The sequence below is a fragment of the Calidris pugnax genome, unplaced genomic scaffold (assembly GCF_001431845.1).
Source record: "Calidris pugnax isolate Ruff unplaced genomic scaffold, ASM143184v1 scaffold134, whole genome shotgun sequence".
Classification (NCBI taxonomy): domain Eukaryota; kingdom Metazoa; phylum Chordata; class Aves; order Charadriiformes; family Scolopacidae; genus Calidris; species Calidris pugnax.
Window position 1 is genome coordinate 552,835 of NW_015090873.1, and position 25,760 is coordinate 578,594.

General features: G+C 44.3%; 2 protein-coding genes across 3 annotated transcripts in view; one reads left to right on the forward strand and one right to left on the reverse strand.

Annotated features, from left to right (window-relative positions):
• The first annotated feature begins 1,413 nt into the window (after positions 1-1,413).
• VWA9 (von Willebrand factor A domain containing 9) lies at positions 1,414-13,614 on the forward strand. 2 transcript variants are annotated; one of them, XM_014946115.1, is made up of 13 exons: positions 1,414-1,699; positions 1,815-1,928; positions 2,007-2,159; positions 3,506-3,613; positions 5,375-5,530; positions 6,862-6,980; positions 7,411-7,553; positions 9,468-9,560; positions 10,647-10,791; positions 11,046-11,179; positions 11,289-11,407; positions 11,798-11,863; positions 12,771-13,614. In XM_014946115.1, the coding sequence occupies exons 2-13, from the start codon at positions 1,860-1,862 to the stop codon at positions 13,020-13,022; spliced, it is 1,557 nt and encodes a 518-aa protein (XP_014801601.1). In that variant the 5' UTR covers positions 1,414-1,699; positions 1,815-1,859; the 3' UTR covers positions 13,023-13,614. The 2 variants fall into 2 exon arrangements, with proteins under 2 accessions (XP_014801601.1, XP_014801600.1); XM_014946114.1 differs by having other exon boundaries at positions 1,815-1,873; positions 1,952-2,159.
• A 155-nt stretch (positions 13,615-13,769) lies between these two features.
• The window catches only part of HACD3 (3-hydroxyacyl-CoA dehydratase 3), a 12,123-nt gene continuing 132 nt past the window's right edge, over positions 13,770-25,760 (reverse strand). Inside the window, exons 2-11 of the mRNA XM_014946088.1 lie at positions 25,611-25,653; positions 23,914-23,987; positions 21,779-21,943; positions 20,501-20,552; positions 20,005-20,115; positions 19,246-19,373; positions 18,607-18,719; positions 17,961-18,067; positions 16,711-16,842; positions 13,770-15,758 (exon numbers count right to left, since the gene is read on the reverse strand). Of these exons, the coding sequence (XP_014801574.1) occupies positions 15,682-15,758; positions 16,711-16,842; positions 17,961-18,067; positions 18,607-18,719; positions 19,246-19,373; positions 20,005-20,115; positions 20,501-20,552; positions 21,779-21,943; positions 23,914-23,987; positions 25,611-25,653 (1,002 nt within the window). The 3' untranslated portion in view covers positions 13,770-15,681. The remainder of the gene's footprint in view (positions 15,759-16,710; positions 16,843-17,960; positions 18,068-18,606; positions 18,720-19,245; positions 19,374-20,004; positions 20,116-20,500; positions 20,553-21,778; positions 21,944-23,913; positions 23,988-25,610; positions 25,654-25,760) is intronic.

A 25,760-nucleotide genomic window follows, 5' to 3' on the forward strand; every position in this document is an offset into this window, starting at 1 on the left:
TACTCCTGATGAACTCCTTTCTTACTCTCTCAGTTTTAAGAGACCTGAAGCAATCAAACAAACCTCCCCAGCTTACCTTCCAAAGATGCTGCCCAAGGGGAAGAGGAGTACCGATGGTGGAGCGTACTGCTGGAGGCTTCTTTGATGCAGAACAGCCAGGTGGGAGATGCTGTTGCAGAGAGAGGCAGATGAAAATGATCCCATTTTCACAATGTCTCTGCTAGTGGAGTTCTAATACAAGAAAGGGTCAGGTGTGAAGGTCATATTACTGGAGGAATAGCCAATCCAGTTTAATACCTGCAGTCCCTAAGAAGATTAAATAGTATTGTATAGATTTGAGTCTATCTCCGAAGCCAATATCTTTGTCTGGTACTACAGGTTATTCTCGGTATGAGGGCAGGCGATTATCTCCATTACACCCTTCCAGATGAAAGCACCAGCTGTGAGACACGTACCATTCTCACAGCAGCTACGGAGGCAACTCAGGCTGGAGCAGTGGACACGGAACAAGACAACCCACACATAGCTGCGTTTCGAGGCATCTCATACTGCTGACAGGCCAGACGAGCGGCTCTGCTGGCCCTTGCCATGATATGAGCCTACTTTGCAATGCCAGACGGAAGTTTAAAACTCGCTGTCTCCTGGAAAAAAACCTCTCACCCATGGGGGTGGCAGAGGGAGGGATGCTCAGGGCCCGGTCCCTGGCTGGCCCAGCAGCCCAGGGTGCCCTCAGGAGCTGGTGGTGGCACAGGGCAGCTCCACCATGGACGAAATAACCACCTTCCTGGCCAAAGATTTCACGGGTCTGAAAAATCCACTCACCAGGGGAGTAGAAACAATGATTTGATAAGTTTAAAGCCAACTGTTGTCTGGATAGGCAGCTTTGCAGGAGTTTTACACCCCAGCTTTGCAATGGTGTTTATTGAACAGCCCCCCTACCCCTGCTCCCCTGGTGCCCACAGCTGGGACGAGGAGGCCCGCCAGCCAGTTGGGATGCTTTTCCAGATACTGGCATCTAACTGAACTGCTTTCCCTCACGTATGCAGTATTACAGACTTATCTTTCTACTGCTGAAAATGCCGTTTCTCCCACTGCTCCCTGGGCCGGCCCTGTGTGGAGAGCCTGCCGGGGGCTGTGTGGAGGGGTGCGATGGGGCTGTGTGGGGAGCCCGCCCGGCCCCTTCTCCACCGGGGCTGTGTGGAACGGTACCCGGTGCTGTGTGGAGAGGTGCCCGGGGCTGTGTGGGACGGTACCCGGGGCTATGTGGAACGGTACCCGGGGCTGTGTGGAGAGCCCGCCCGGCCCCTTCCCGCCCCAGCCGCGGCGTTCCGGGGGGGACGCTTTCCGCGACGGACCCATGGCGGCACGGCAGACCGGGGGTGAGCCACACCGTTTCTCTTCCCCCTCTCTCCTCTCTCATTCCCCCGGAACACCCCGGGCTGGCTCCGGGGGCCGTCTCTCAGGCCCCGCCGAGGAGGAAGGGTTGGAAGTGTGTGTGTAGGGGGGACCGGCTCCCTGCTGGGGGTTCCCGGGCCTCTCCTCGGCTCTCGGGGTTCCCCGGCTACTCCCTTTCCCCCGTCGAGGCTCAGCCCTGGCCGCGCTCGCCGTTTCCAGGCCGTTGCAGCCGGTTGGAGATGCTGCGTGTGGTTCGGGAGCAGAGCTGTTGACTTAATCTGCACTAAATCCCACTTTTTTAAGGGTAATTGTCACTTGCCCCGCCGCACGGTGGGGTCAGCGGGAGAGGGGGAGATGCGTCGCCTCGTAACTGTGGCTTCAATAATAATGTGTGGCCTGTTTCTTCCCCCTCCGTGCAGCGGATCACCGTTCTCTGTGGCAGTAGCAGGGAGGAGCAGCTCATCATGCCGACGGTGGTGGTGATGGACGTGTCGCTCTCCATGACCCGGCCGGTGTCGGTGGAGGGCTCGGAGGAGTACCAGCGGAAACACCTGGCGGTGATGGACGTGTCACTCTCCATGACCCGGCCGGTGTCAGTGGAGGGCTCGGAGGAGTACCAGCGGAAACACCTGGCTGTCCACGGCCTGACCATGCTCTTCGAGCACATGGCCACCAACTACAAGCTGGAGTTCACGGCCTTGGTGGTGTTCTCCTCGCTCTGGGAGCTGATGGTGCCCTTTACGAGAGATTACAACACGCTGCAGGTAGGGTGCCTGAAACACAAAAGCAGAAAGCTGCCACTGTTAAAAAAAAAAAACCAACCAAAAACCAAAAAACCACCAAATCCCCACGCATGTTTCGAACTCATGGAGAAATTGTATGATTTCATATCATCCTGTTCACGGTGTCTTGTGTGGAGGGCTTTACCCTTATTTTAAGGGTAGGTGAAATCAATGCATTTGAAAAGTTTTGCTGCTTCACAAATCTTACCTTGCAGGTGACCTCTGGAGCGTGATTAACTAAGTTAAAAGTGGGGGTGGGAGAAAGGGCTGCCTGATGAAGCTCTTAAAAATGCTAGTGGTTCTGTGACATTCACGTTTTTCTCTGTAGTTGTTGATTTGCTCTTGATGAATGATGCAGCAGAAAGGACCATTTAGAAAGGTTTTGAGTCAAGTGATTTGGTAGAGAGAAAGAAGGCGCTTTTAAGAGTATTTAGCAGTTGAAGCGGGTCAAGAATGAGAATAAGTGATTTTAGGCCTCGCAGATGTGGTGGGAATTGGGGAGAAAACGGGAAGGAGAAAGTCCAAGAAGGAGATTTCATACGAGTGCAGTAAGGCACTGAAAGTCTCTGAAGCCAGTAAAAATTGTACATGTGTGTCTGGTTATCATATGTAATACCAAGAAAGATCAATACATCGCTGTCACAAGGTACCATGTTCTAGGTTTGTCGAGTGTGGGACATGCAGATTTTAAAATATATTCTCTGTTACATATGCATTTTAGCAGATGAATTCTCTTTCCAGAGAGAATTCGTCAGAGTGCATTCTCTTTCCTTTATTTTTCCCTCCCTGAGAGTTCATTTGAGGAATTTCTGAAAGCCAAGAATGCAGATAAGCTCCTCTGGCACGTTAGTTTTACAGCTGCACCCTGCTTACGATCCTGTGTTTAAGTTTGACATTTTCATTTTAAGGAGAAAAGCGGGTTTATGCTGATAGAAACAAGATGTGGATATGAGTTTTGGATTCTGTTATTCTCTCTACCAAAGAGTCTTTGTGAGAAAAGCTCCTTGTGGCCTACTTTCTGAACCTCTAAGAAGTTAAAGTTGCTCTGATACCTGGGAGGATTTTCTCCTAAATGTTTCATGGTAGACATTGCTTCAGATTTTGACTTTACTGTTTCTTTGAGGCATGCAAGGGATTTTTTTTTTTCTCCCAAAAAGCTGTGTTTATAATATTATAGTTCCTTCAAAGTCAACTGTCGTCATCTCATGACAACGATGCTCACTATTTCTTATACCTTTCTTTCTTTTCCACAGAACTGCGAATATCTTTTCTATATTTCCTGATAGTGCTGTTTCACCCAACAACAACAGTGATGTTTGTCTTTGCAGGAAGCCCTGAGTAACATGGATGATTATGACAAAACCTGTCTAGAGTCAGCGCTGCTGGGGGTTTGCAATATTGTCCAGCAGGAATGGGGTGCAGCAATTCCTTGCCAGGTACGACTGGTTTCGCTGTTCTTAGAATCTAGGTGTTTACTTAGTACTGGAAATGTAATTTGGAAACTTTGAATATGCTGAGGCATGCTGGTGCTACAGGGAGACAAAAAAAATTAGTATTTTGGATCTATCTGGAATATGAACAGGTGATCTTTATTAAAGTATTCAGCAGCAAAAAGCTAGACTGCTTCCCGTCCAATGTGTTACTGTGGTGGAGTGGATTATAAAATCTGGCCCAAGAATACTATTTTAGAGGCTTGGTATTTGATCTGGATGCAATCTTCTGTCCCAGGAGCCTCACTCAGTTTGGAAAGGGTATAGCCACACATACAGTAGCCTTTCTCCTCCAGTACCTGATGGTTTCCAAGGCTTGTAAGAGTTCCAGGTCTCAAGCCACAGCGTGGGACTACTACTGAGTCTGTTTTCATCTGTCTTCTTTCCCTAATGAGTCATTTGGCATGTGTTTGCTCATGAACTCCATCCAGACCTTGCAGCCCTCAGCCTTCTGAATTTTCTGCCTCTTATGGCAAAATCTGCTTTTCGTGTTCAGTTTCCTTAGACCCTTAAGAGCCTATTGCTCTGGGTTAGGATTTAAGTTCAGTAATTTTGCAGCTCAGTGACCTAGGAAGATGTCTCAAGCAATATTCCTTAAGGAGAAAAAAGAGAGAGGTTTATTGTATAGGAAATGCTTCTTAATCCTAACAGGCATAAAAGGCACCTTGAAAAAGCAGACATTCTGAGCAAAGAACTAGAAAGATGTAAAAACCAAACATAGATGAGACCTCAACAATTTGGTCTCTCACTTGTGTCACGGCTCATTTTACTGGAACTTCAGGTGATGGGGTGATGAAAGACAGTGGGGAATGTACTGTGCAGGGTCTTGAAATAGTGAAAAACACTACGGGTGAGCAACAGTTCAATTGGTAACCAGAGAGACTGTGAAACAGAGAGACTGAGGATGAAGAGAGAATACAAATCTGGATGTAGCAAGTATACATTGATTTCAATTGGATTTGATTTTCCTTACTTCTCAGCCAAGAATAATGCTGTGCATTGTTGAAGGAGCAGCTCTTTTACTACCCTGGAAATGATAGGGTCTCAGCTGAGTGTAAATTGTTCCATTATTCAGCATAACCTATTAGCACAGGTTGCTACAAGGACTGACTTTGGACATGCAACCAAATGGAAAAATGCATATTTTTGCTTTAATAGTTCTGCGGCAAACTACTGCTGCTGTATTTCTTTGCAAAGAAACAAGGTAATTAATACTACATTCTGTACGGCTTCTGTGGCTTGTAGTGGAAGTTGGGTTGCCCTCCAGATTCTGCAGAAGAAATGGGCTTTACCTTCCATCTGAAAATAAGCCTGAAGTTCTTGGGTCCATCAGCATTGGGCTGATTTTTGGCTGTATAGTCACTGCTCTTGTAGTGTACACTTAAAAGTGGCCACATTTATGCCCAGCACGGTGTGTTTCTGGCTATGAAACTTATATTTTAGTGCAATTGCCTAATTACAGCAAAATTTGTATTTAGCATGCACACAGTTTAAACTGCAATGCTTAAATCTTCCATTTCTCATTTATGTTCCTGTGGCTGGATTCTTTCCCCAGCCTGGGGGAGGAAATCCCCGTGTGAGCAGGGATTTTGGGTACGGAAGTGCGTGCTGCTGGGAAGGCTGTTAAAGTGTGTCAGCATGTAGTTGCCCTCTGCAGATAGAAAGGTGTCTTTAGGTGGAAATGCTAATTACCCTCTGTCATTCCAGGTTGTTCTTGTCACTGATGGCTGCCTGGGGATCGGCAGAGGCTCCCTGCGCCACTCGCTCGCTACTCACAGCCAGCGAAGTGAGAGCAACCGCTTTCCGCTGCCTTTCCCCTTCCCGTCCAAGCTGTACGTCATGTGCATGGCAAATCTCGAAGAGGTGATGTCTTTAACACATACCTTCTTCTTTCTTGCATTGGATAATTATTGGTCTTCCCTGAACTAATGATCAGGTCAGCACAAAACACGCTTTGATGTTCTTGTGCTTAAAGTTTAGTTGACATTCCAGTACTTTGCGTTAGCTCTTTGGTGAAATATAACTGTAGTGTCTTTTTTAAAAGTTTATTATTGTGCTACTATTATGCATTATTACCATAATCTTTATAAATCATGTCAGTTTCTCTCTAGGGAATATTATGCAATTTTTATTTCTCTGTTTATGTTATTGCTGCATTAATTACATTGAATGCTCTTGTGGGCTTTTCTTAATCTACTGTTAAATTCTGGAATAAATGACTTCTATTGCAAAGGCGCTCAACACTTAAAACAAGAGTAGCTTTATGTAGAAATGTGAGTGAGCAAAATTCTGCAAGCTGGTGTTCAAACCAGCTTCCTTTAGTTTTGAAGGAAAGGTGACTGTTTTCTTTCTCTTCAGGTCCCTTTGAAAATCTCAGTGCCACTTTTAAAAATCTTCACAAGAGTTAGAATTCTGTTGAACAAAAAACATTTAAAAAGAAGCCTGTATAGACTAAAGTTCCTTAGATTGGATTTTATTAATAGCATTGCTTTTAACTTGATACCTGTGTTCTTCTGTCCATCACAGAAGGATTTTCTACTTAGGGATGCAATAGATATTTCACTTCAAGGTCTCTATCAAGGATGAGCCTCTCGATTAAGCTGATGGATTGAAGCATTGTTTACACATCAGAATAACTGGGAAAACGTTTGGAATAAATCTTCTATTACTGATAAGTTTAGGTGCTTTCACAAGCATTCTCTAAGAAGGTCTCAGAAAGAATTATATCTGCCTTCTCTCCTAAAAATTTTATTATCCTGAAGGAGCTGGAAACAGCATTATCAATGGAATGTTACACTAGTTAGGACATTCCTGTACTCTGGAAGACTGAGAACTTCTGGGATTTTTGGTTGCTTGAACCTGCTTTCAAAAGCAGAACTTAACATGATAAAGCAATGTATTGAGAGTTGGACGTGTGAATCCTTATGGGTCCCTTCCAGCTTGAGATACTCTATGATTATTTGTTACTAGGCCAAATGCTGCATCTGGTCTAACTTTAATGCACCGTAAGGACATTTCCCATGAGAACAAGAATGTTGGTTTATTCAGAAAGGAGTGAGACAACAAAAACTCACGATAGCATCCAAACAGATGCCTTTTGCTGTGTTGTCTGTATTTTCTGAAAACATACTGGTTAATAAAAAGAGAGCAAAATGAAAACTTAATAAAACCATTTCACTTTATTTTTTTTACAGCTTCAAAGCACAGATTCCTTAGACTGTCTGGAACGGCTCATAGATTTAAACAATGGGGAAGGGCAGATTTTCACCATTGATGGACCCCTTTGCCTGAAGAATGTACAGTCTATGTTTGGGTCAGTAGACTTGTAGATAATGTGCCTTTGTGAAGGTTTCCAGTTAGTATCTGTAAAAGAAAACAAATATAACAGGAAACCTGATGATATGGGGTGTTCTAATTAACCTTTTTTTCTTTTAGTTTATGTCTTGTTAGCTGTATTTTCAGTTCACTGGTTAAGGTCATTATTTGTTTTAATCATTCTGTAACAAACCATAGTGTCTGTTTATGATTGGCAGATAGAAGATACTGTTTCTATAATTATTGTTAGTTTGCCATTAGTGTGATAATATGCTTCTTTGTTTTGTAATTTAGCAATGCTAGAACTATTGAATTAACTGTAGTTAAAAAAAAAAAAAAAGTTCTGTGTTAAGTTAATGTGCTTTAGAGAAAATATTTTCATTTGATAAGTATTATGCTTTCCTTAATAATAACTGATTGTGTTCTAGAAAGCTAATAGACCTGGCTTATACACCATTCCACGCTGTTCTCAAGTGTGGCCACTTAACATCTGATGTGCAAGTATTTCCGAGACCAGAACCTTTCATAATAGATGAGGAAATAGACCCCATCCCTAAGGCAATTAATACAGGTAACAGATCTTTGGTTACTTTTTTACTTAAATCCACTTGATTTCTACCTTTTCACTACCACCTCTTATCCTGTACAGTTACTGTTTCATCCACTTACTCCCTGAAAGCATCATTTACAGACTGTGTAATTTTTTGGTGTATGTGGCATCAGGGGACAAGAACATCACCTTGTTTCAGCCCACGTGTACCTGGTAGAAGGGCTGGAGTTGGGTAGAGGCACTTTCAAAGCTCAGGATACCTATTTCTAGGGGCAAGGACTGTGGAAAACAGCCACGGGCTGCTTTCCATAGATACCCTCATTAGCTTCAAGGAGGACGGGAGAGGTGTATTGCAGAAGGGGCTGCATTTTATGTTAGAGTTGCCTTTATCAGAAAGACCATGCATTATCAGTTGAGACAAATTAGCATCTTTCTGAAGTTTTCTTCAAGGAGTCCACTAGGAGTGGAGTTGAGAAGAATTGGTGAGGCAGCACAAACAGAGGTTGAGATTTATGAAATCTGTCTTTATAGTTTGGCTGTCATCCTAGCGCTTCTTACCAATACTAAGTTCTTTTTAAAAACAACTGTGCAAAGAAAACCTTTCTCAGCCTTCCCGTGCTATTTGTGACTGCAAAGAGAGTGACTTGATTAGATCATGTATCCGGATGGCCTTCTGGATACTTTCATGAGTTTTTAACTCTACTGGCAATTTCATTTCCTGCATCTGGCCTGGAGACTTCCTTTTTTTACTGTTTACAAAATGTGCACAGCTTGCGTGTGAATAAGGATACGATAGTGGTAAAATTTGGCAAGGAGGTGAACTGCAGCCTATAAATTACTGCCACCAAGATTGCCTTGATTTGTGTGGGTTTTTTTTTAAATCTGCCAGACAAAAACCATTTCTCGTCTGGGGTGTGACCACTTCTTATTTGTAGGTGCATACTATTTAAATAAGAATGAGTGTGTCTGTACCAAAACAGGAAATTATATGAAAAAGAGCACGTGTGCGTCTTTAGGAGGGAGGCTTTGTTTTGCATTCAGTCTTAGAGTTCCTCCTATTGTTCCAAAGATGGGACTTTGGCATGAAGGAAATGTTGTTCTGTGTGCATTAAAATGCAGCATATGGTGTGCTCACCCCCTGAAAAATCTCTTGAATTGCCTTTGGGCCGGGTTCTTTGCATGGGCTGGCGAGGGGAGGACTCTGCTCCCCAGTTCCAGCTGCAGTACAGGTTGGATATGTGTTGAATTTCTAATTGTGCCTCTCTGTATGAGAGAGAGCTGCATTTAAACTTCCAGAGCACATATAAAACTCAAGAACCACAACTGAAGTCTCCCCAGTCCTGAGAACGTGCCGCACTGGGGCTGACCCTGCCAGAGAGTTGATGGGAATTTCCGCAGGTTCTGTGATGCCAGTTAGAAGCAAATAAATTTGGTTTAGTCCTTTGTTTTCTCTCCTTTTGAATGTATAAAATGGCAGTGGTTTGGGTTCACTATAAAAATCAATGTGCACAGTCCTATATTTGTCCAGCAACACGGTTCATGTGTTCTACCACACAGTATGTGTGTGGTAGAAGTTAAAAGTTATAGTTCACTATAAAAAACAATGTGCACAGTCTTGTATTTGTCTAGCAACCCGGTTCATGGACAGCAGTATGTGTGTGGTAGAAGTTAAAAGTTATGTTCTCATCTTAAAGTGTCGTGGTATTATGTATAAATGTTTGAATCTTATTAACACCTGGACACCCCAGTCAAGGATGGGGCTCTCTTGTGCTGCCTCTAGTCACTGCTTCAGAAAACTTAGTGGTGTAAGAAGTGGTAAACTGAATGCATTTCAGCTATTTGCAAATCTGACTTAAACCTGTTGTCTTCCCACTGTTAAATTGAATGCATTTTGGCTATTTCCAAATCTGACTTAAACCTGTTGTCTTCCCACAGATCTAGAAATTGTTGGTTTTGTAGATATAGCTGACATTTCTAGCCCTCCTGTCTTGTCCAGACACTTGGTGCTGCCCATTGCACTGAACAGAGGTAAGCAAGTTTTGTTTCTTTCAGCAAAACCCGCTTTTAACTTCCCTTGTAATGTCTGTGGTGGTTTAGACTAGAAGCACAGGTCTTATGCTTTATCAAAATGCCAGATGTCTTTAAAGACATGTTTGTCTGGTTATGTTAAAATTAAAGCCTTGAACACAAGCTCTTTCTTTTTTTGAATACTGTGTTCTTTAGAAAGTTAATAGAGGGAACGGTGTCCTTATGTTGTCATTATTAATAGACGTGCTAAACTTAAAGCTAAAAATAGTTACGGGCCATGAAATATTCAAGATGAATATTTAATGCCAGCACCTAATTGGTTCTTGAGATGATTTGTTGTTGTGAAGAATCTGATCTTAATGACAACTCGATTGCTCAGTTGTACTGGAGCATTAATTGCGGCTCATTGGGGCTAAGTATGTATGTATCTGTACAAATGACTGGGGTAGGCTTCAAGGATGGTTAAGGATGTTACTGACTTGCAGCTACTTGTATGCATCAGCTTGCATTTAGAAGAAGTTCCCCTTTCCTTTTATCATGGCTTTGGAGTGCAGCAAAGAGACAGTGAGATTTCTCTTGGTAAAAAAGAATGAAAGCTCCAGATATGCTTTCATCTCTGTATTAACATTCTTATCATGCCAGGCCTTTCACCTTAGAAGATATTAACGGTTAAATCACAGCTGTATTCCAGCTACTGAAACAGTAGTTAGTTTCTCCTAATGACCACAAATTGCATAGGAGAGAGGAGGACTTGAAATTCAGGATACTTTTGGTTCAGAAGCAGCCGTGTATTCATTGCCAGACTCTTGGTGCCATTTCACTTCTAGTTTCTTTGAGGCGGAGGTTTTATTTGCAGGTTTTTTGGTAACACTGTTTTGTGAGTAGGACACAGTGGCATATTTATATAACATTATAATACCACTTTGCCCAAACAGTTCATTCAGCAGCTGTTTGTTCTACAGAAGTATTAATGGACTCTTGCATGGCAGAGGATACTGGGTGGCATCGTGGAAATAGAACTAGTGTGTTTGAATTTATTCTTTGAATTTATTCTTATGTTGTCTCTTTGCATTCATTCTTCCTCAGAAGGTGATGAGGTGGGACCTGGGATCACAGATGACACGGAAGATGAGAATTCAGCTAATCAGATTGCTGGAAAAATCCCCAACTTCTGTGTTTTATTACATGGCAGCCTGAAAGTGGAAGGCATGGTGGCTGTCGTCCAGTTGGGGTATGGAGCTGGATATCTGCCTGAAAAATTTCTTACTTTGCTCATTTATGCTTTATTTATAAATTATGCTTATTTATATCTGTATTCTGTACAGAACTCTGCACTGCTAGACAAAGATGTGCATTTTTAATTGTGGATATGTTTCTGCCAGTATAAATTACAAATAGTGAGCCTCCGCACCGTGGGAGGGGGGTGGATTGTAGGCAAAGAGAGGTGGCAGGTTTTCAGCCTTTGGGATTTGCTCTTTTCCATAGGCCAGAGTGGTATGGAATGCTCTATTCACAAGCTGACAGCAAGAAGAAATCAAACCTCATGATGTCACTTTTTGAACCTGGTCCTGAGCCCCTTCCGTGGCTGGGGAAAATGGCACAGCTTGGACCTATTTCAGGTACCAGGCACACTCATTTGAATAACTCTTACACATTCAGTGTTTTCTTTCTTGAACAACCTTGCCAAGTCTTAGTTGTTAAGTTCTGATTTTCTTTCCCTCGGCCTAGATGCAAAAGAAAATCCTTATGGAGAGGATGACAATAAGAGCCCTTTCCCCTTGCAGCCCAAGAACAAGCGCAGTTACGCGCAGAATGTTACCGTATGGATTAAACCAAGTGGCCTCCAGGTAATGATGCAGGTTTTGGACTTGATGCTTTACTTGGATGAGCAGTAGCCATCTGACCAGCCAAGTGGAATCTGTCTGTGTCTTGTCCATTTAATGTAATTGCTTTATTGCTTTTCTTTCATTTTTATAAACTCGGCTTCTTCAAAACGTCATGATTAAAATGCAATCAGAAAGCATAGCTCGTTTAATGAAAGCTCTGTCTCCAGTGTAGCATCTGGCTTAGTTTATTTGATTTAGTATAATTACCATTTATGTTTCAGCCTTTGTGAGCTGCAGTCTTGTGAATGGTCAGCATAATTTAACAATAAACAGTTGAGGATATTTTTCTGCAGCTTCCCCAGCAGTTGCCAAGACTTTTTAATTTTTTATTTTTTTTTTCCTTTTCTGCAGACAGACGTACAGAAGATCTTGAGAAACGCAAGGAAACTCCCTGAAAAAACGCAAACCTTCTACAAAGTGAGTAACGTTTCAGGGTGGCCCGAGTTTGGTTTGGTTTGGTGATAGTGGTGCATATGACAGTGGAACACACTCTGTCTGTGTCCATGGGCTGTTCTGTGCGAGCTGGTAGGGCTCTGCAAAACCTACATGGTTCTGTAAAGGAAACATCTTGCGTCCATTTTACAGAGTAGTTAAGGTGAGGCGAGGGGGTCTGGCGGCCGAGATGTGTCACATTTTCAAGTGCTCCTTGTGATCCCTGCTACTTCCTTGGCGAACTTCTTTGCAGATCTTACGCTGTTGTTCAGGCAGAAATAAACTGAGGGACCAGAGAGGAGTAAAACACCAATGTCCTTCTGAGTTTAAGAGTGTCTCCTGCGTTTTTTTTCTACGACTGAAGCAGAGAAACACAAAATTCTAGGCACATTTGGCCACATCGTAGTAACCCGTAATCCAGACAGTAGCTGGAGGTAACTGTAAGCTTAATTTTGAAGCAGTTTATTGTTGTAGCCCATAGAGACTTCAGGACTGGATACCCTGCCTCAATGCACATAAGCACTCCAGTTTATAGTAAAGAAAAATGAATATATATGCATTTTGCTGGTTACTGTGGTTAAAAGCAGGAGTCAGTGGGAGGCTACTCCCAGCTGGGACACAGACAGAACAGGCAGGTACAATAGCTGAATGCACAGAAGGGAGAAGTGGAGATTTATAGGAAGGAAAACCCCAACCGTTTAGCTGTGCTGCTGCAATCCTCTGCCCTGAAGCATTTTTTTAATCTGATGAGCAGTGGGCAGTTTCCAGCAGCTGCACTGGGCGCTCAGGTTACTTTCCTTGAAGTGAATAAGCTTGCCATTAAAAAAAATAAATCCATGTTTTTATGTAAAGGCTCGCAGTGGTTTTTAAAGGAGTTTTTCCTTCTTTGCAGGAACTTAATCGTTTACGAAAGGCAGCCCTGGCCTTTGGCTTTTTGGACCTGTTGAAAGGGGTGGCAGACATGCTGGAGCGGGAGTGCACGCTGCTGCCGGACACGGCTCATCCCGACGCGGCCTTTCAGCTCACACACGCTGCTCAGCAGCTCAAAGTGGCAAGTACTGGAGCATCGGAGTACGCTGCCTACGATCATAACATTGCTCCCCTGCAGACAGACTTTTCCAGTAGCAGCACTGAAAGGATGTGAAGTCTCCGTTTTGGGAACTTCTCTAGATTTTAAGACTCAAGTGGTTCAAATTTTCTTGTCTTGTTTACTTTCTAGGGCCTCTTTAATTAATGTTTGGAGAACTTCTTATCAAAACAGGGTCCCTTACCTCCGTCAGTGCTCTCTTAAAAAAAATATGTAGCTAGTTTGAAGTGGTTTTAGTCAGACCTGGAAACCGGGGAAAGTGTCCCAAAGTCAATTACTCTGTGAAGTTACTCAGTTCATGTGAGGAGAGAAAGAAAATGCCATCATAGGCAGCAGACTGCTCGTGGCTTTTGGCCTCCCTAAAATGTGGTTACTACATGACTGAACTCCCTGGTATCCTAAAAGGCAGCTACTTTATACACCAACTTGATTAGTCCAAAGAAAACATGTGCGAGATCAGATGATACACAGCTAATTTCAGGGTGTTGTCACTCGTTTTATATTCAACTTGAAATCCAGTCTGCACTGCCGTAATGAGGGTTATCACTTGCATTGCAATGCTTGTGCTTGTGAAAGTAACTTAATCTTGCGAGACGAGTTTTTTTATTTGTGTAATATTAATAAAGATTAAATCTTCATGAAGATTTAAGTTGGCCTTGTTCCATTTTCACAGCAACTCGGCTGTGTGACCTAAAGCATTGCCCTGGTGAAGGCTCAGCTCCCAGCTCTTTTATCACAAGAGTTAAGTAATAAATGATACAACTCGCATTCAGGGAAGGAACAAACAACTCCACTAAAGCAAAATTTGGTTGTAAATCTTTATTAATAGAAACACATTCTTTCTGAAGGACTAAAATTCAGTAGTGTAAGATCCATGACAGCTTGCACTAGGTACCACAGTTTCACTGAGGAATATCATGTATGAATACACGTGGATTTCATAACAGAAGTTTAAATGCCCAGTGAAGAAATTAAGTATGAAAGTGATCCTTGCTGTTCCATTACCTGGCAAATTCAATCCTTTGACAGACTTCAAACACAGGTACAGTGTGTGCTGTAGTGAAACAGTAAGTGTGTGAATAAGGCTGAACCCTTCTGAGTACAGTGAGCTGTGCTCTCCTTTTGAGAGCGAGCCTCAAGTATCGCTGAAGAGAAGCCGCAGCGTTTCTCTTGTTGACAGAACACGTTTGTGAAATGTAGTGCAGAGTTTGTACCAATTCTTTGTTAAAATCTCCTTATAATGCTATTTCCCTTCCTTTACAGTAACAATCACTTGGGTCCGTATCACAAACAGTGAGCTGTTTTGTCACCTTTAATACAGAAAATAACTTTCTGGAGGATTCATATCATTTTACAGTAAAAAAAGATAAATAGTAACATGGCAGTAAGCTAATCTCAGCTTCAGTGCCTGTTCTGGACTGCTGGCATTTGCATTTCCCCAGGGGCAGTGGCAGTTATTAAGAAAAAAATCTGTTCATAACCACAGTATGGTTTAAAGCATTTTTTTTGTACATTTTCTAACTGGATGAAGGAGGCCAGAGGGATGTGGAATTAACTACAGGAAGCTAGGTGTGAAGAAGGGCACTCTGAAATCAAGTCAACTGAAACAAAGGTTTCCAGGTGAGAGAGTAGATGACTTGGAATGTGGGGGGAGCTTCTCATTTTTTTTGTTCTTGCTGTTGTTTAAAACAAGCACAGAGGAAAGGGTCCCTTCAGACCCTATGTGGGATCTCCCTTACAGAGATTTGATACACGCTATCAAAATACTATAGTTTATTTGACCCACTGCTCCATCCCACCAGGGGCCAACCAATAAATTATATACACCAACTTCTCCTCTGCACCCTTAAGTTTAAGCAGGAAAGCAACCTTTACTGCCTTTTCCATGGCTATAAATAAATACAGGAGCTCCAGCCCTGCCAGGAATAATCAGAGGAGCCCAGTCTCCCATGGAAGTTCCACATTTTCCCTTTGCCTGGCTGGGATGGAGTTCTGCCAGGGTTTGCTCACATGCTAGGAGAGCTGGTACCTGTGTTTCTTTATTTTGTTATGTTTCAGTGCTTGTGTTCCCAATCAGGAAAGCGTTTCTGACCATGTCACAGAGTGGCAGCTTCCTTTCCCTAATGACTGCATAAGGATTTGTTGCTACAGGAATGCTCGGATCCACACAGCGCTCCTTTTCTGTTAAGGCTAAACTAGAAACAGACTAAGTTGGTAGCATTTAAATTGACATTAGCTATTTCCAGTATGAATTCTGCAGCATCAATAGGCTGCAGAAGAAAAGTTCCTGCCATGAAGATGCACCCTAGGAACAGCACAGGCCAGCTAATAGTATATCCTGACATCAGAAGCCCTATCTGCATGCAATATTGAAAGAGCAAATATCCAATTTAAAGATAAACACTATTTCTATTTAGTGCTGCTCCACTGTTTATAAGCATATTATATGCAGATAATAGGATTTCTTTCTAATATGGTAGTTGACAGGATACAAGTTTAAATGTTACTGTTCAATGGTAAATGCCATGCATACATGATTGGAAGGGAACGAAATACAGTATATGGGAATGTTACCTGAATTCACTATGAAATCATGAAATCTAGCATGATCATTTAATTTTACAAAATTCTTTACATTACAGTGGGTAAAACCGTAAGAATTAGAGGCTTATCTTGTCACTGAGATAAGTTAGATAAGAAAGTTGCAAGTCCTCCTTTACTTCATCTTTCTCTTCTTTGGTCCCAGGTGCTGTCTCCTTTGCTTGTAGAGATGACGGAAGTTTACAAATACCCCTGAAAAAGAATGAAGCATTTAGGTAGGACATTATTCTGTCTTTTTAATGCTAGATGGCTGTACCAAATTAAAAAAAAAAACCAAACCCAAGCAACCAACCAACCACACAAAAAGCCATGGTTTGAGGGTGTGTATAGCACTGAAAACTAAAGCAAGTTTTTTCTCACTGGGTGAGACAAGAGTTGCTGCTGGGGCTGTTTGGTGTCTGGCTGTTTAGAAAGTTGGTTTGTCACTTTCAAAAAAGTTGCAACACAGGCTGACAAAGGATCAAACAAGTATTTCAGAGTGAAACTTGATAAAAGGTATTCTTTAAGCAATGTCTGTAAAAGGGAGAAGTCTTGTGAAAGCTCAGTTTAAAATTCTAAGTTTGATTCTACTGAGTTGTGGATTCCCAGGCATTCTGGAAGGGCATGCTACCAACTTATGTTTAAACATATGACACCAGAAACCAAGTATGTAGCAAGCAAGCACCATTCTTCTTTAAATATGTGACTATTTAAAGAGCCTTCTATATTGTTTCCTGGAAAAACATGGCTTCGTGTTGCTTAGTGATTATAATACAGTTTAGTTTAACATTGCTTTAATTTAAAATTACGTTAAAATTTTCACTAAATCATTCTAAAGCTCAAATACCATGTAAAAGGTGAAACTAAGCATATTGTAGTTATAAATACAGCAAAATTTTTTTTTTTAACCCAAGTGATCAGAAGATAATGCTAATTTTTTACCAAAGTCTCCGTCTCGTGGGGTTAATCAGTGCTAATTGTACCTACGTTGCCCTCCATCTCTGTCAAATTTACATAAACAAGCAACAAGGATAATGCTTAACCTCAAGCAAATTACTGTTGCCATGATCCCCAAAATGCCGGAATTTAATTTCCTTCAAGAAACATATTTAGAGGAAACTGGCCTTTTTATATCAATAGTGAGAAATAGAATTAAGTGTCTTACCTAAAAACAAGGCTATAAGGTATATTTGAAGCAAAAATGAAAACTGGATTGTGACGTTCAGTGGATTTGGCAGTCCCAGACTATATTTCCCTGTTTCACTGAAGATTGGAATGGATTGAATGATACAGACAGCTGAAAGCAGAAGGCCACCATCATTAGCAAACACAGATAAAATACACAATCGCCCAGCCCACAACAGGAACTTTTTCAGGATATTCCCTTCTTATTTGCTAGCTTCTATTAATTATACCAATTTTAAAGCTGCTGTTATTTTATTTTTTTTAACATGCAGTCTGATAGGAAGCAGCTATCTCGGGCAGCGTAGCAGTTAAGCTATAGAAGTGAACTTGCCTGGTGAAACGCTGTTTTTATTCACAAGTGGAGCCTGCTGGGCCCACGCCAGTAGTATTTACCATGCAAAAATACACACAGCAATGAGAAAAAGCACGTTCCTTCCCGTGCCTGGAGTTGGGCAATACCCAAGCCTACTCCTGGCTGACAGAAACAGGTTCAGACAGGTACGATTACAACACATTTCTTACAGCTAGGTGCTGAGTGGTGATACGCTGCTTAAATAAATTAAAATTTAAAATAATCCAGGCTTGTTAAGACAGAAGAGTTCACTGTAAAGCCTCCCTACTCTAGAGGGGGCACAGCAAGATGATTAGGGGCTTCTTCCATGGAGCAGTCAGTCTCCAAGCAGAAATGGAGCAGAGCCCATGCCTGTCTCAGAACAGGCTACGCTGCTTTCAGAGGAAGAACCGGCCGCTGCCTGTCCTGTGCAGTGATTTACAAGATAATATCCAGATCTGTGAGCTGGTGTCAACCTAAGCCAGGCTGACCAAGTCAGGTCTAGAAGATAAAAGCAAATACACTGCTTTGGATCAGCAGAGGCAAGTGAGCGTGGTTGTCTCGTGCCGCTCGCATGGACTGCGCCGCACGCATGGTCACTTTGTCAGGTAACCTTTTGTTGCCTTTATTTCCTCTCCAGTACCCAAAAGGAAGACTTCTTTTAACATCAAATTGAAAAAAATATTTGATTCAGTAAGAAAGACAAAAATGCTTACGTTTGGTTCAGCTCAAAGCAACTGTCTGTTTATCTGTTGTTCTATTATTTTTCAGTCCAGCAGCCAAACCAAATTATCTGTTGTTCTATTATATTATTTTTCAGTCCAGCAGCCAAACCAAAAATTGAGTTATTTGCCCAGCCTTGACTTGATTGGTTATTAAATTGTCTTTTTTGGACATACCTTCTGCCAAACCTCCTAAAGGGTAGAGAGGGATCCAGGTAGTGTAACGGAGCCAGGTTAGTGGTTTCCATTCAATACCGATACATGAAAGCATGTAATATGGATACCTAAAGCCAATTCAGTGTGAGAAGAAACAGACGCTGTTTAAAATGGAAGCCGTTGCTAGAATTAGTCTTGCATATATCTGCTGTATAGAACAGGCAACATAATTCCCAAATGACACAAGAATAGTCAAAAATTGTTCTTATGGATCATGATGGACGCACCCTTGTTTGGCAGTTTACAGAACTGATGCTATTATTCTGACCACATGGATAAATCTAACTGCCTGACTTGCCTAATAAACCCTTCAAAGTACTTCTCTTGAAAGAGAAACACAACACAGTGTAGCTCATTTGACAATGGAAATCCAAAGCAACAGGTTTCCCTAGGTTCAGGGCAGTATTATTTTCAGACTCCAGCCTTTGGCAGGTGGGGCAACCCAGGAAGGCTGTGATAGTCCATGTCTCTAAAGGAGATTTTACTCTCTGGGGCCAGTATACTAGAGCCACTCTTCCAAAAGGTGCAAGGATCAAAATCTTGAAAGGCTTCTTGGGAACAACCACGTTGTTGTGTACACACCTACTAGAAGAAAAATCCCACAAACCTGAACAGCTCAATGATACTCCAGAAATAAAATATGAAGAACACCACAGGTTTGCTCTGCATTTCCTCTAAGCTTCCGAGGACAACAAACAAAATAAAGTTTCTTCCAAATACCTGTTTAAGAAAAACAAATTAAGGAAGAGTTACACTCTTCATCAAAAGAAAGAGCAAGTCCTTGCTGTCAAAAACACACAGAATATCTACTCTTCAGACCTGAAACATATGCTGAGCATGTACCTAACTCTGCAGCTGAGCTGTGACCTGCTTCTTAGGAGCATGCATTTTGCTCTGTATTTAGGTGCAATCCAAGGGACTTAGTCTTACATCATCTATCCTCATTTTTTTTTTATGCACAACAACCACAACCAGGATAAACAGGGCGCTGGCACCAAATCAAAATCACGTATTTTTCATCAGCTGCTGTGCTGAACCACTTTACCCAGGTGACAGAAGAAGACAGCCTGCCACAGCTGAGACTGGAAAGCACAAATTCCTGCCTTCTGAATAATATATTCCCATGTCCAGCACCAGTGAGGTCCTATCACTCATTTTAGCAGAGTCTCAACACTTTGTTTAAAATAGAGATCTACTTTAAACACAGGGAGGGGGGGGAGCAAGGAGAAGAATCTTAAAACATTACCTGCACTACAGCAGGTATCAGCGGTGATCTGACTAGTCCTATTAGTGAATTCATGATCTCCATTAACGCCAGGGTCTGACAGAAATACATCATGTCAGAAATAGTGTGAAAAGTATCATAGAAGGAATCTGTAAGACACAGGAAGCAGTTTTAGAGAACAAACGAATTTCCATGTTCAGGAAGCTGGTGCAGCAGCAAAGCTTTTAATAACAGGATTCTAGTTGGATTTGAAAAAAAAACATATTATGCATAATTATGTAACTTCTTTATAGGCCTTATCTTGAAGTCACAGCAGGTTAGGCCAGAAACACTGCTCAAGTGCTCTTTTTCATAAACAGAAGGATCAAAAGCTATTTTAGTAATTACCAAAAAAAGTGATAGTGCTGTTACCTCAATAGAATAAAGCATTCTCTGTTCAATAACAAAATATTCTGCCCAGCTCATTTTCAAAAATACTAACATTGCAGCAAGACATTTTGCTCCAACTGATTTCTTTACAAGTAGTCTTGGCAGAGTACAAGTATCATTCATCAGAACACGCAGTTGTCATTTACAAGAGGACAGTGTTTTCCTCTCCTTGACACTGTGATGGCTTTTTGAGAGGCTTTTGTTGTGTGCTTCAGTGATGCTTTTACAGTTTTGTTTCTTAAATATGTCTTCCTCTAGAGTTCACTATTTAGAAAGTATTAAAAACAACACTAGAAACCAAAACAAAAAAAAACCCAACCCAATGTAAATAGAAAAGTCCTTACTACTTGCCTTTTCCTAAGATGAACAGCCGTACTGTCATGTTCACAAATATCCATGAGAATCCCAAAAATTGTACAAGATTATACATAACTAAGTATCCCTTCTTCAGGTGTTTGAAAGCTAAAATCAACAATAAACACATCAGGTGAGCAGAGTACAATGGTAACAATCCTGCAAAGACTGCAGCTGCAAACCAGGTTTCTGTGAGAATAAAGCTTCCAAGAAACACGGGAGCTACTGATTGTGATAAAAGTGTTCCTGTGGGCATCAGGGGTTCTGCCCGTTTTCACCAGCATCTGCTAGAACTCAATTCTTGCTAGGCAGATTTTTTACATTCCTTGGAAACTGCAGTCCGTTTTCATTAGATTTCCAATTAGCTCATAATACAAAGATCCCCCTCCAAGATGCACCAAACCAGATGAAATCGCTCGATAAAACTTCCATATAAGAGTGACAGAAGCTTTCTCAGCCCCACCTTAGACACTAGAAAGGTACGGTTACTTACGGTCTTTTGGGACTCTGGATTCTATTTTCATTTTGTTAATCTTTTCTTCTTCCTTAAGATGAAGGATAAGGTTTTAAAGACTGTTACTGTAATTAGCAAGTGATTTGTTAACTATACTACTGCAAAGCTACTGGGTTTAAAACACAGCTAAGCAGCCAGTTGCTAGAGGGTTTAAATTTTCACCTGCATAAAACAGCACATTCCTCATCCAGAAATTATGGTATGGTAAAAGCCAGAGGGTGTTAACTAGCTATCCTACCTTCACTATGTATTTTTTTTCTAGTAATTAGGTGCTTTGCCGAAAAAGCCTGCTGTTTTCTGTGTTAATTCTCAAGTTATTAATGTTGCTTAGAGCTGTTCCTTAAAACATTTCACGACCCACCAGTGGCCTGAAGGGAACTGGGAACATCCAGCCCAGGCTCTCTGCCTGCCCTTCACGGCTGCCTTCTGGCTCCTGGCACAGCAGCAGCCCTTTCTCCTCCGCGCTAAGCTGAGTGGCTGTGGAGGGGAACAGGGCAGCACTTGATGTTAAACAGATTTGCAGAAATGGGATCTGTTCAACACTTTTCCAAGACGGTCTTTCTTCTCCCTGCTGCATTAAGCTGCTTGAGCTTACCAGATGGTTGGGAACACACCGTCAGGGCCAGCCCAGTGGCTCAGGAAAGCCTCAGAAATCCCTGGGGAACACACCGTCAGTGGCTCAGGAAAGCCTCAGAAATCCCTGCTTTCCAGACAAGCAATGTCTGGGGCTGGTGCCTCCAGGCTCCACATGGCTCATGGACATGACCTTCATATGGATTGGGACACAGGGATGCTAAGGCATAGGGCAAGGGGTGCAGACTCTGGCCAGCCCTGAGCATGGCTGCCTGTTCAGATTAGATCTGCTGCTCTTTCCAGCCAGAAGTGTCCCTGTTTCTGAATTCCCGCTAACAATCTGAGGCGTTTAACCAATTCTACATGGAATCTGTGTGGAACAGCATTAACAATCAGCATGCCAGACAGCTCCAGGTAAATGAAGAACACAATTTTGAGCACAGGAGAACAGCTACCCTTGCTTTGTAGTGGCAGCACAAGCCACACGTGCCTGTCCCTGTTTCTGAACTCCCAGTAACAATCTGAGGCGTTTAACTAATTCTACGTGGAATCTGTGTGGAACAGCATTAACAATCAGCATGCCAGACAGCTCCAGGTAAATGAAGAACACAATTTTGAGCACAGGAGAACAGCTACCCTTGCTTTGTAGTGGCAGCACAAGCCACACGTGCCCACGAGACTGACCTTCTCCTTCAGTTCCATTTCAGCATCCGATTCATCTAACCAGCGGTCGAAGTCAGGAGCTAGGAAGAGCGGGCGCTTCTCTTGCTTGGTGAGTCTCTCCCACCAGTTACTCTCTTTTTTCTGCACAGTGATGTTCAGTTGCCTTTGAGTCACCCTGCATACGGGCTGAGGGCAGAGACGGGAGCACAGATCAGCAAAAGTTCTAAGAAACAAGCTCTGAGACTGAGTTGATACCCAAGCTCTCCTTATCAAGGAGGCAGAGATGACACGAATTGCTGCAGCACAAGCATCTCTCTGCCACCCAAGGCATGCAAGCAAAGGGCAGCCCAGTTGAAGATGGCAACTGTGATGGCTCTAGGACTTGATAAGCAGCTTGAAAGCCTGCCCGTACCACACAGCACCAGTGCATCCCACCACAAAGAGCTAGCACAGACCCTAGGGGCAAGCCTTCTGAGGCAGAACCCACGATCTTGGCTTTCGACCTTCCACATTAAGTACTGTGAGCCACCCACCTCCTCCAGCCAGTGGTAAAAATAACACTACCATCAGCCACAGGTCCACGTCCAAAACAGCAGACCCCACCTGACATCTGTGACAGCAGGAGGAAAAGCCAACAGCCTTAGGAAACACCCACAGAGGGTGGTGAGCTGAAGGACCTAGCAGTGTGGTCACTGCCACCCCACAAGGGCTCTCCACCACGACAACACTCTGCATAACGGCAGCCCAGAACCTCTCCATCCTTACAGCCCACAGCACTGTGGCCTTGGGTGCCCACCTTTACTGCCACCATCACACCTCGAGCCTACGCCAGGGCGCTGTGCACAGGACTGCCTCTCAAACCAGCTGAAACTGCTGGAGAAGAGCCATGAGCTGGGTTCTTAACTGAGCAAATGACCCCAGCACTGCTCTGTCAAGGCCATCTGGATGCTCCTAGGACATCTGAAGGCTGTAGCTGTAACTTACAGCTGCCAGTGCCTGGTCCTTGCCTGTCAGAGGCTCCATCTCTCACTGGTGGCCAGCCTGGCACAAGCAAGAGGCACTTCTGGTGCACATCAAAGCTAAAAGAGAAAACCCCAGACTGCAATACTTCCTGGTCCCAACCATCTGTAGTTACACAGATTTCAGAGAGTTGGTTCTCCTCCAGCCCCTCCGTGGTGACTCAGAGTGACTAGACTTTTGGAAGGAGGCTGCTCTGCAGAGGCAAGGACTTGCCTTCCAGGCCTGGCTCCCAGCACAGCCCGGGTCTGCCAGCACTGAGGATGAGCCTGGGCACTGGTGGGCACCTCTCCCCACGCTGTGGGCCAGGCAGCTGCTGCTTCACTGGACAGGTGACAAAGTGGTGACCAGATCCTGGAACCAAGGGATGCTCGTTGTCTGCCACTCAACACCTGGTAGGAGCCACACAAGAAACCTACCTGTTGACATAACCCTAGAAATCCACCCTCCAGTGATCTTCTCCCTGGTCGAGGTGAATGATGGCTCCCAGTCTGACTGCAGCCACCCCAACAGGCAGCCAGGCATAAGCAGCACAAATCCTGCACTGGGAGCAGAGCCCAGACTTTTCCTGTGGCCCAACAGCTTTGAGAGGTAAAGACAGATTTTACAGCCACCTGCAAGCAACGTGGAGAGGCTGCTCTTCCAGCCAAGCTCTCTCCTGCTGGACTACAACAGCAATTAAGAAAGATTTTGCAATAGGAGCCTCAGCGTAACTGTACGGGTAACCTAAGAAATCTGCACGAGCCAGAAGCACTACTTCTCATGACTTTATTTTGTCGGGCTGCAAAAGAAGGCAGGAAACATCACACTGAAAATTTGCAGCACAGCCTTCCCCTGCTCTCCAGTCAAGGCTACACCACACAACGCGTTGCCAGATACTCCCATTATTTTGCTGCTTTAAATTCTTTAAAAAAAAATTTACAACTACTGTTTAACAACAGATATCTGTGATTTGCATTAGGGGAGGACGGTGGCTGCACAACGGAACAGAGGACACCACAGACAGCTTTCAGTTTGCAGCAGTTACAGAGTCACCCAGAAAAACGAAATGGCACATGGTGAACTTTATGTGCAGCCACTTTCAAGTTTTTAAAAAATTACTTTTTCTCTGCAAGAGTTAGAAAAGGAAAAATACCTACTTTAGGCTCAACCGGTTCTAGGAACTCGATCTGAAACTCGTAGATGTTGTCCCCTTTGGCACCATGACCCTGAGCTAAAAGACAAGAATTAAGAGTCAGCGTGAAGGTCCCAGCCAGTTCCACGCACCCCACCTGCGAAGGACGTTTTTTACAGAGAAGTGCTCAGCAGTTATTTACAGTGCTTCCCCCTGCCCTGCTGGGAGGCAAGAGGAAGCCACACCGTAACAGGGAAGACACAAACAACCCAAAAAGAAAAAGGTTTGGATGTGCTGTCACTGGAGTCAGCAGCCAAAGCTGCTGCCACTCTGCACAGCGCTGGAAAAGGCTCCTTGATTGCAGGCAGGTAGTGTGAGAGATTCCCAGAAGAAGGGCTCCAAATGTTCCTCAGGTCTTGCTTGAATCCGACTGGGACCCCCCTGTGTTGATGGTGATCCCACCTGGTGATGCCAGTCTCCAGTGGGTCCATAGGGGCACCGTGAAGGAGTGCCAACACAGGAGGGTGCGTTCACCCCTCCTCTCCCACATACATGGGGTCTCATCCCCCAAAGGGCTCCGAAAACCTGCCCTCCGAGTTGAGTTTCCACCCTTCCACGCCGTAAACTGATCCTGAAGCGAAGATGATGTGCAACAACCCTCCCCTATCAAATGGCCCTGGCTGTGGCTCACCAGGGAGGCCAAGGCAACGCATTAGAAAGAAAACCACCAAATAAATGAGAAAACCCCAAATAAAACCAGTCGTGGCACATCCTCGGTGCGACCAGGACAAGGCCACCAGCGTGAGGTGCTGGGGCGTGCAGCGTCCCGGCCAGAACAAAACCCCCTTTCAGGAGGAGACCTGCTTTACCTTTCAAATCGAGCGCTGGCTCCCGACGCAGAGGTTTGATAACGGTGGCAAAACAAGGTCTTTGTGCAAGGAAAAAAGCTGCTGCCGGCTATCTCCGGGGTGCAGTGGAGACAGGACAGCAAAGACGTATGGAAATTTCATGGATATTTAAATATGGGGAGGCTGGGTGGTTGGTTTTTTTTTTTTTTTTTATTAGATAAGATACAACCTGCTCTTCCTACAGCGGTTTGTTGGTGGGTGCCCATCGTGGCATGGCCAGCACCCAGTGCTGAGCTCAGTGGATGCTGCCGAGGGAAGCGGTGGGGACCGGGGATCCCGGGGGGATGGATGGACCCCGTGGGGCTACAGGGACCCAGGGACAGAGGGGGACCCTGTGGGGCTGGATGGACCCCGTGGGGCTGCGGGGACCCAGGGACTGTGGGGACCCCATGGGGCTGTGGGGACCCCATGGGGCTGCGGGGACACAGGAACTAGAGGTGCTGCGGGGACCCTGGGGCTGGTTGGACCCCATGGGGCTGAGAGGACCCTGGGACTGCGGGGATCCCGGGGCTGGACAGACGCCATGGGGCTGTGGGGACACAGAGGCTGAGGGAACCCCAGGAATAGAGGGACCCCGTGGGGCTGAGGGGATCCAGGGACCGAGGGGACCCCGTGGGGCTGCGGGGATCCAGGGATCGAGAAGATCCAGGGATCGAGGGCACCCCATGGCTGGAAGGACCCCGGTGCTGCGGGGAACGCCGGCCTCTCCTCCCAGAACACCGCACACCAGCTACGGGCCCAGGTCGTTACAGGACGACGACGCCCGCCTCCCCCTTCCCTCCCTCCCTCCCCCCCAGGTGGCGGGAGCCCCTACCTTTAAAATGCAGCACGTTGTCGATGATGGCGATGTCGGGGTGCTGCGGGGAGAGGATAAGGATAACGATCAGGCGGCGGCTCGCTCACCCCGGCCGCAACCCCCCGGGTCCGGCCCCGCCGCCGCCGCTATTCTCCCCCCCCCCCCCTC